The sequence below is a fragment of the Enoplosus armatus genome, chromosome 21 (assembly GCF_043641665.1).
Source record: "Enoplosus armatus isolate fEnoArm2 chromosome 21, fEnoArm2.hap1, whole genome shotgun sequence".
NCBI lineage: Eukaryota > Metazoa > Chordata > Actinopteri > Centrarchiformes > Enoplosidae > Enoplosus > Enoplosus armatus.
The window spans coordinates 13,197,391-13,207,628 of record NC_092200.1 but is presented as its reverse complement, the minus strand read 5'-3'; the positions used below and the strand labels follow the sequence as shown (position 1 = coordinate 13,207,628).

The window sequence follows — 10,238 nt, the reverse complement described above, 5'->3', positions numbered from 1 at the left end:
AAGTAAGAACACTAAAAGGTTTTGCTTGACAAGACTTGGCAAAGGATGATGCAATCATGACTTAACATTATCATATCTGCCCCTCGCTGTTAAAAGAAGTGCAAGCTTGTCAGACAATGCCACAGTTTGCTGCTTTATTTCCTTCTAGTCGGTGGAGCTTTTGAAAGTTTCCTGTCAAGACAATAATTGGCTCACACTTTCCAGTTCACATTTCCTGCTCACAAATAGCTAAGTGCTAAGTGCTTAAATCTTAAAGCCCTGAGTAACAATTAGTTTATCCTAATGAACTACTTGTATATAACCATGAAGAACATTATAACATGACTAGAGCTGCAGTAACAATCTCCATGACGTTTCATTTCCGTAACAGGTAATGTCTTACACAAGCCACTAGAGGTCAGTGTTGTCATGTATTTTAATTCTCTCTGGCCTCACTTGATCAGAATCAGAATCAGAAATACTTTATTGATCCCCGGGGGGAAATTGTACAGTGCCGGTGCTCCCATTCAAGAGTAAAAAGTAGCATAATTTAGAGCTAAAAGAATGTACAAAATATAAAAATAAGAAATAGAAAATAAAAAATATACACATTTACAGTATTTAAGTGAACAATGAAGTAAAAAATATATACAGTAACAATGTATATGTATGTGTATACATATATATATGTATGTATGTATTGCACTGAAGTGTATGACTATATATGTATTGCACTTAAACATTTAGAATAAATAGTGAGGTAGTGTATGAACAGGTGAAGTAGATACAGATTTCCAGTCTCTTCCTGAGTGTCTGACACTCAGAGGGAGGAGTTGAACAGTCTGATGGCCACAGGCAGGAATGATTTCCTGTGTCACTCTGTTGTACATTTGGGAGGAATGAGTCTCCCACTGAAGCTGCTCTTGTGTCCGACCAGTACGTCATGGAGAGGATGTGAGACATTGTCCAAGATGCCCCGCAGCTTAGACAGCGTCCTCCTCTCTGACACAACCGTCAGAGAGTCCAGCTCCACCCCCACAACGTCACTGGCCTTGCGGATCAGTTTGTTGAGTCTGTTGGAGTCCGCCACCCTCAGCCTGCTGCCCCAGCATGCAACAGCATAGAGGAAAGCACTGGCCACCACAGAGTCATAAAACATCCTCAGCATAGTCCGGCAGATGTTGAAGGACCTCAGCCGCCAGAAAATAGAGACGGCTCTGGCCCTTCCTGTAGAGGGCATTAGTGTTCTTTACCCAGTCCAGTTTATTGTCTATGTGAACTCCCAGGTACTTGTAGTCCTCTACAATGTCCACACTGACCCCCTGGTTGGAAACAGGGGTCATCGGCGCCTTGGTCCTCCTCAGATCCACAGGCAGCTCCTTTGTCTTTGTCACGTTGAGCTGCAGGTGGTTCTGCTCGCACCATGTGACAAAGTTGTCCACAGCAGCCCTGTACTCCTCCTCATCACCCTTACTGATACATCCAACTATTGCGAGTCGTCAGAAACCTTCTGAAGATGGCAGGTCTCTGTGCAGTAGCTGAAGTCCGTGGTGTAGACGGTGAAGAGGAAGATAGAGAGATGACCGGTGGGGGAGGGGTGGTGTCGTCAGGTTGAAGAGTGCCGTCAGCCTGGGGACTGGTGAACGAGGTGTGAGGAAAGCTCTCACAGGGGGGTGGGAGGCTGTGAGGAGCAGGAGGGGGAGGGGGGAGTGGAATAGGTGAAGGTTGGGGGCAGACAGCAGAAGAGTCATGGGGGGGGGGGGGGGGGGGGGTTAAAAAACAGATTCAGTTCGTTGGCCCGGTCCACACTGCCTTCAGCTCCTCTGTTGTTGGTTGGCCTGATGGTCCTCATTCCACTCCAGACCTCTCTGGTGTTGTTCTGCTGGAGTTTCCACTCCAGCTTCCTCCTGTACTTCTCCTTAGCCCCCCTGATCTTCACCTTCAGTTCCCCCTGGATCGTTCTAACCTCGTCTCTGTTGCCAGCTCTGAAGGCCCTCTTCTTTTCGTTCAGTATGGCCTTGATGTCCTTTGTCACCCATGGCTTGTTGTTAGAATAACAATGGACAGTCCTTGCAGAAACATCACAAGACCCAGAGGCAATTAATCTATCCACACCTTTTTATCAGTCTACTCTAATTTACTTTGAAACCACTGTTTCACATGTATCTACTCCCTGACTCTGACTTGACAGGCTTAAAGAATAAAATAAACACTCAGAGGTCCCAGTAAAATACAATATACACTGGATCGTCACTGCAGCATAGAGAAAGATATAGATGATAAGTACCAGGTGCCCCCACCACTCAGATTGCCACTGATGTCAGCCACACCCTTCCTAAATATCAAGTTCTTTTTGTCATGTACACGACAGTAGGAGGAAATCACTTTTCACTGGTATTACTGAAGGCTTGCCATGTTCATTTTACTGTATCAGGGGACTTTGGATTCAGTGTCTGGTTGTCAGTCGCAGAAAGGGCTCCTTTATCAAACTGATACTCTCAGTCTTGAACAAACATCTCTTGTGGTGCTGGTATTAGTATCAGTGTTTCAAGTACATTTTAGGGAATTTGAATGACCTTTCAGAGGAAAGATCATCAGCCTAGCAGATGACGACTCTACTGTGCGGATTACCTCAGGTCATCTCAGGACAGTCCTAAGTCCCCTTTCCCTCCTCCAGGACTCACCGTTAATTACCCTGTCTGGGAGCCACTACACAGCCTTCCAAGAAAAATAATTCCAATAATTGCACAAAGAAAAACACTTGTATGTGATAATAAATCATATAAAGCATCATTCATCCAGTGATGTAAGGCCATAAAGCAATCTCACAAACAGATAAAAGTAGTTAATTAAGAGCTAACATTATCTGAATGTACACTATGACTCCCTGCAGGAATATTACACCAATTGTTCTATAGGCTCAGTTATAAAAATCCCTCAATGTGTGTTTTTTCCACGTTAATTACCAGGTGATCCAGAAAACGTTGAATATACGAGCATTCAACTCAACTAACGGAATCAAAATATAAGGAAATAAAGAGCACACATGGTGGCCAATAAAAGTGGATTGCAGTTTATGCAATCCTGTCAAAGAAGCCAAAGGTGCAGCGAGAGGTACATTTACAACAGGCAAGGAATTATCAGTCGGTAGGTGACTCAAAATATGACAGTCAAAGTTTAACTTTTTTTTTTCTGATCAGCGCATTTCGCTGAGTTACAAGAATTCGAAGAAATTCGCATATACAGATAAGTTAGTGCGTGCCCTTGCGAACCCAAGAGAGAGGAGCCTTACAGGGAGGGGCTTGTACAGGTGGAGGCTGCAGTATTTATTCAGACACCGCCGCAGATTTTTCATTCCCCCACACTGTCAGCGAACATGGCCACAGACTTCTCGAAGAACGCAGCGGAGAGTCCGGAGCCCACCAAGGCTGAAGTTAAAGGTATGTCGAGTTTTTATTTGAGTTATTTTACACCATTGAATGACCAACAGATGTGCTGACTTGAGAACATGGCTGAAGTTTTTGTGATGTTTCCTCTTGTTTAGGGACTATTCCCAGCTGGCTGCAAGGCACACTGCTGCGCAATGGCCCCGGCATCTTCTCTGTGGGGGACACCAGCTACGAGCACTGGTTTGATGGGATGGCCATCATGAACAGCTTCGCCTTTAAAGATGGTTGGTAATTTATGAAGCATGGTGACAAAGACCGTGAAAGCCTTGTTTGTTGATCTGTGACTTTACAGCATGTCTGTTACAATCACTGTATGTCAGTGAAGAGAGCACTCTAAACACACACACATGAAGTACATGTTCTTTTTTTCCTTACAGGTGAAGTGACCCACAGAAGCAGGTTCCTTAGAGGGGACACCTACAAAGCCAACATGGCTGCAAACAGGATAGTTGTGTCTGAAATGGGGACAATGGCCTACCCAGATCCAAGCAAGAACTTCATCGTCAAGTAAGCAAACTTTTACTTTTATTCACACCCAATTTTCATTGTTTTACTCCTATTGTTGAAGCAGTCATTTGAAAACTTGATTCTTCTGTAACATCTGCAGCACACTAACAAAATGTTACATTGGGTAGTGATTGAGTCAGTCTTGGAGTTGGAATGGAGAACCCCCCCCCCCCCCCCCCCCCCATTTGCAAATGACCCATACATTTCTATGGCACCCATAACATGACCCCCCTACCTCCCTTTATAATGTATAATTAGTTTATTCATACTTCTTTCTTTTCAGGGCGATTACCTTTCTCAACCACACAGTGCCTGACTTCACCGACAACGGCGCAAGCAATTTCCTTAAATATGGAAATGACTATTTTGCCACCTCTGAGACCAACTACATCCGCAAGATTGATCCTGTGACCCTGGAGACTCAGGACAAGGTAACCTCATCTCACTGACTTTGATGCCTCACCAACGATCACTAGTAACACACACATCCACATGACGAGTTTACGTCAGAGCTCATGTGTTGCTGAATTCTTTCACGCAGGTGGACTACATGAAGTACCTCCCAGTGAACTTGGCTTCATCCCATCCACACTATGACAAAGAGGGCAATGCCTACAACATCGGAACTTCAGTAGCAGAGAAGGGCAAGACGAAATACATCATGTTCAAAGTCCCTGCTGTCTCAGAGAAAGGTATTTACACCTTGTAACACATGCTACCATCTCTTCCTATCAGCTGTACTGTTCTTAACGTGTCAAGAAGAAGTTAAGATTCAACACGAGGTTATGCAAACGCAGGAGAGCACATGTGAACCAGATGAAAAGACTGTGTGTGCCTGCTGCTATGGGTTCCTTGCTTGAATGTGAATACAGTGCTTTCCACGCAGCTCAGCATTACTCTATTTATTTTTGCGGACTGTTTGTTGCTCAGCTTTTCTGAAGTCATATACTATAAAATGATAAACTGTTGCATAGATAATATTATTGAATGATTATCACACAATCAGTGTCAAGTATCACATTGTCTCACTATTACTACTGCTGCATTCTAAGTGCCCCTTATTACCAATTAACTAAACTTTTGTTTTCATCATTAATATACCAACAAATGAATATAAGGCTTTGATAGTGTTGTTATCTTTAAAAGATCTTTCTTTTGCTCTTTAACCCGTCAGACAAAGGCAAGGGTGCCCCTGCACTGAAGAATGTGCAGGTGATCTGCACAGTCCCTTGTCGCTCACTGCTCACACCCAGCTACTATCACAGCTTCGGCATGACGGACAACTACCTCATCTTCATCGAGCAGCCACTGAAACTGGACATCCTCAAGATGGCCACCGCGTATATGAGAGGTGTCAATTGGGCGAGCTGCCTGAAATTCTGCCCTGAGGAAAATGTAAGGGGTCACTTCTGCATGTGTTTTGATGATTGATCGTGTGTGTCGTTCTTTATATTCATACCACTGAGTATGAAGCAACTGTAGATACCAGGGTAAAGGGTGTGCACGAGTCTACCAGAGTTATGGGATCTAGATCAACATTTTTGACAGAACTGTGTACTGTCTTTCTAAATGTTTGTTTCTTCCACAGACTCTGATCCACCTGATAGACAGAAAGACTGGCAAAGAGGTCGAGACAAAGTACTTCACTGGAGCAATGGTCGTCTACCATCACGTGAATGCTTTTGAGGACGACGGTCATGTGATCTTTGATGTCATCGCCTACAATGATAGCAGCCTTTACGACATGTTCTACCTGAGCAAGCTGAAGGAAAACCCCGGGTTCCATGACAAAACCTACTCCAAACCAAGCTACAGAAGATTTGCACTTCCCGTCCACTCAGACAAGGTGGGATTTAAAAAAAAAATGGAATTGATCTCATCCTGAAATTTAGAGAGGTTCCTCTAACACTAAACTTTTTACTTTTTGACTGTGTTTTTGCAGGGCATTGCTGTTGGAGAGGACCTGGTGAAAGTCAAATACACAACAGCCAGTGCTGTGAAGGAGAAAGAAGGCAAACTAATGTGCCAGTCAGAGGTGCTGTGTGAAGGTACACTCAATTCCACTTAAATAGAAATCAAGCAGTTATTGATTAAATTACTATTGTGTGTTTAAGAGTAAATTACAGTAAAAATACAAAAACATTCATTCAGTCATTTTATTTCCCCTCAGGTTTTGAACTACCCAGAATTAATTATGGCCTCAATGGCAAGAGGCACCGGTTTGTCTACGGGAACTGCGTGGAGGAGTCTGCGCTGGCAAAAGAGGTAACATTCCCTATTGTTGTTAATTTGGCTTTTTGCAAAACAGAACTGGTGGAAACATCCCGTCTTTGTGATTTCTTACAGTCTGATAAGTGTTATTTGCCAAGAGAGACCCGAAACTTGCTGACAGTAAACAGATATTTTAAATGCAGGGCTATTGGGAAACAGATTGTTCCTGGCAGCATTGTTTTTAGGTAGGAAGCAAATTACAGAACTGAGAATTACCAGTTAACGCAATAGAAGGTAGGAAGCACTTTGTTGAAGTGTGAATTACAGATTGCCCCAACAAAGACCCAACCACTCCACGGCTGTGGCTGTTACACCCGCATGTCGTTTCCATTGGGTACACTTGCACATCAAGGTAGCAGAAACAACGGAAAGAAGAGATAAACTCAGCGATGCTTCAAAGTGTTGAGTAACAAAGCCCTTAGACTTTGGAAAAGAGTTTCCCTTGCGTCTCACTGCGTCCCCACAGTCCAGAGGTATAGTGCCTGCAAAGAGGAAGGTACAAAAGGAAACATCTTGGTTTAGACAATTACATATTTTTATTTATTCCCACTTGATACAGAATCCCAACAACAGAAGACAGCTTCCGGGTTTTCTTTGAATTGTAATGGTGGTTTGGATATGGGTTTTACACAGTGCAAAACCCAAGTGAATAATAAGCAGGACGAGCAAAAGGAAACATTTTAGTCATTGCTAGAGCTTCCTCTTAGGAAGATGGGGCCTTGTACTTTTGCTTCCGGCCTTGAAAAAGTATGTGGCCTTGCAGCTGGGACAAAGTACTGCATGGGCAGTTACTGTCTGCAAGATAAGCTCTTTATGCAGGCTAAAATAAGACTAAAAACTTAAAACGTAATATGTCAAACCGACATTAACATGCTTATTAAAAACCTGCTTGTAGTTGTGTAATTTCCCTTTCAATGTAGCTCACAGACGTTTTATTTATATATTTTTTATAATTATTCACACTGCCCTCTACTATGTGCTGATCACAACCCTTCTGCAGGTGTTACCAGATCCAGTATGAAGAACTCAGAGTGCAAGTTTTTAATGCTTTGTTATGAACTGTTTGTACAGGTGGAGTTAAACTGTGTCTTGATTGTGTTGCCTATTCATTTAATGTAGATTGGGAAGTTTGACACAGACACCAAGGAAAGGGTTTACTGGAGTGAGGAGAACTGCTGGCCATCAGAGCCCGTGTTCATCCCCCGACCAAATGGAGAGTCGGAGGACGATGGTGAGAATACTATATATATATATATATGTATGTACATATATGTATGTACATATCTGTATTGACATGACTGTAAAAGCATTTTAAAGCCTGCCGTTATCTGATTAGGTTTTTTATATTCTGCTTTGCACTCAATAACCTCTTCCTTTCCATTTGCAGGTGTGGTTTTAACATCTGTTATCAACTCCAACCCAGGCCAGTCTGGTTTCATCCTGATTCTTGATGGCAAAACATTCAAAGAAGTAGCGCGAGCATACGTGAACGCCACACTCTATAAGGACATGCATGGATTTTTTATCCCACAAGGAAATTAGCCGTAATGTAAAAATGCCTTCCAACAAACTGTGCTGTGGGGCACAGGAGTCTATTTGAACATTGAAGAACACATTGTGTTTTGTGTCAGAGATCTCTGTAAAATTATAGTGATAGTATCAAAACGAAATATTCTCTGTATGTTTGTTAAGAAACATGCAATTGTATTTCTTTTGTATGGATCAAAATCTCACTTAAAAGCATGTATATATCTCTGTTTGTTATGTAGTCCACATTATTCTATTGTACCGCTATGACTGCCATACTTGTGCTTATCCTTTTCATTAAAAAAATAAAACGTGAAGTTCTGAGCTGTAGTTCTTCACAGTTATGAGAATGAATCGCTCCAAGAGCAATCATGGTTATATGTTGACATCATCTCTGTCAGTACATTTTATCATCTGCTGGCAGAGCACCAATCACCTAATAATCTAAGATAAGTTAACTCACAAGCAAAGTCCTTTTGGAGACTGCTTAGGTATGGCATAAAGAAATTCGTCTTTTTCATATGAAAGGTGGCTTGTTGTGTTTCAAAACAAAATGTATGCTTAAAAGACACTTTGAGCTTGTTGTGTCACAGCTTTGTGAGCTTTGTGATGAAAGATTATAAACTGTATATTTATGAAGCTATTACACTCTTGATATATAGGATTACATTATAAAGGGCAAACTTGAATCAAAGAACCACTGAATTGTAGTTACTTACAAGCTGCTAAAGATAAATCATTACACTGTTTTGAATACCATGAAGGCAAAGGTGGACAGTATATGTATAAGATGACAGTTCTGGTTGAATTCAGGAAACAGGAGTGAATGTCATGAATGTTTTCAGGTCTTCCATCATGTAAGTGTCAACAGATAAACTGACAAAATATACACAAAAAAGTATTAAGGGGTCCCGCTACCGAATCCTATACTTCATCTTGTGTAACAATATCAGTTACATCACAGAGGTGTACAACCATAGTATCTATTCAGTTAAAGAACCCAATAACAAATGTAGCTATTTTAACCACAGAGGCCTAAAATAACACTGACCTACAGCATAATTACATTAGCTTCCAGATTATAGTCCTATTAATGTTTAATGCATTTATCGGTATTGATTCTGAACATTAAAATTCATATGAACAATTCGCTAAAATCATGTGTTTAAAGATAACAGGACATAACAATGACATGGAGATATTGTGGCTCGTCTGCAGCCTAATCATCAGTTCTTTGGCATTTTGTCCCATTTTGTTTTGCACTTATGTATTAGTGGATGTATATTCCAAGCTCTCCTCACCGCAAGAGACTGCGGTTAAAAGCAGATTTCTATATGCATGATTTTATTGCATTCAGTGTGTATTTGTAAAACCCTTTGTAATGTAGTTTAATGTTAAATAAAAATGAAATGTTCACTTACTTACCATCATCTTTTGCATAACACAGTCTATAATCACAGTGTTTAATGCATAGATCAGCATAGGTTAACATAGGTCTAATCACTATCTAATCACCAACACAGGTATCATCACTATCTTTTCTATTGCATTGGTCTATAATCACAGTATCTATCCCATCTCAGAGACCTAAAATCACAGTATGACATCACAATGACTTATCATATCAGTATCAAAACACAGTTGACCATTGGTATGGCATTTCTGTGGCTGATTAGTAGGGCTATGGTTGAGGGAGAGCCCTCTCTCCTCTGCACAGGACAATGTAGGTGAATTGGTCTTGAATGTCATTTGGTGAGATTTAAATATATATACAAATATGAAGGCATTATACAGTAACGTCATTGACAACACAGTGACATGCCTCATGAATGAGCTGTAGAAAATAACAATATGGAAAATACAACATGATCATGGGTGTTCTCGGTCACCTACAGTGCAACAGTACTGGTCATTAAATCACACTGTACCTGACTCAATGTACAAGTTATTCTTGACCTGTAAAAACGAAAATGTTATTTCATATTCTGTCTTAAAATTGTATGTATCTAAAATTTCAATTCAAGACAGTTTCAGAGTGCGTATACAAAATAGGGCAGGGTATTATAGCTACCATTATAGGATTACGAGGGGTGGTTCTTTCTGAAGTTCAAAATGAAAGGTTGACTGACCAGAGAAGTGGGAAATGTAAAAGTCCTAGGTAGTCTGTACAATCACAACAAGTCATTCTAACAGACAACCCATAACACAGAGAGATATCCACATACACACCTCTAATAAACAATAATATAATACATTATCAATAACACACTAGTGTACTTGAGTGCAACATTTCTAATATCCAGCAGCAATTCAATTCTTTATCTCAATATCCAAGGTAAGCCAAATAACATTTTAAACACACACATCCTAACACACACACACACACACACATTTGGATATCATACATGGCAGTGTATTGATGTGGAATAACCAGGGCATAGTATAATATGGACACTTTTTGTGTGTAGCCTATAAAAACTTTACACCTTGTACTTAAAAAGAGAA

The 10,238-nt window shown here is 41.0% G+C and overlaps 1 protein-coding gene across 1 annotated transcript; it reads left to right on the top strand.

Annotated features, from left to right (window-relative positions):
- Positions 1-3,355: 3,355 nt before the first annotated feature.
- On the top strand, positions 3,356-7,930 carry bco1 (beta-carotene oxygenase 1). The gene is made up of 11 exons (XM_070928257.1): positions 3,356-3,419; positions 3,524-3,652; positions 3,806-3,935; positions 4,219-4,366; positions 4,477-4,627; positions 5,110-5,330; positions 5,524-5,781; positions 5,878-5,983; positions 6,106-6,200; positions 7,326-7,437; positions 7,594-7,930. Exons 1-11 carry the CDS (start codon positions 3,356-3,358, stop codon positions 7,746-7,748), a joined length of 1,569 nt encoding a protein of 522 aa, XP_070784358.1. The 3' UTR covers positions 7,749-7,930.
- The last annotated feature ends 2,308 nt before the right edge of the window (positions 7,931-10,238 follow it).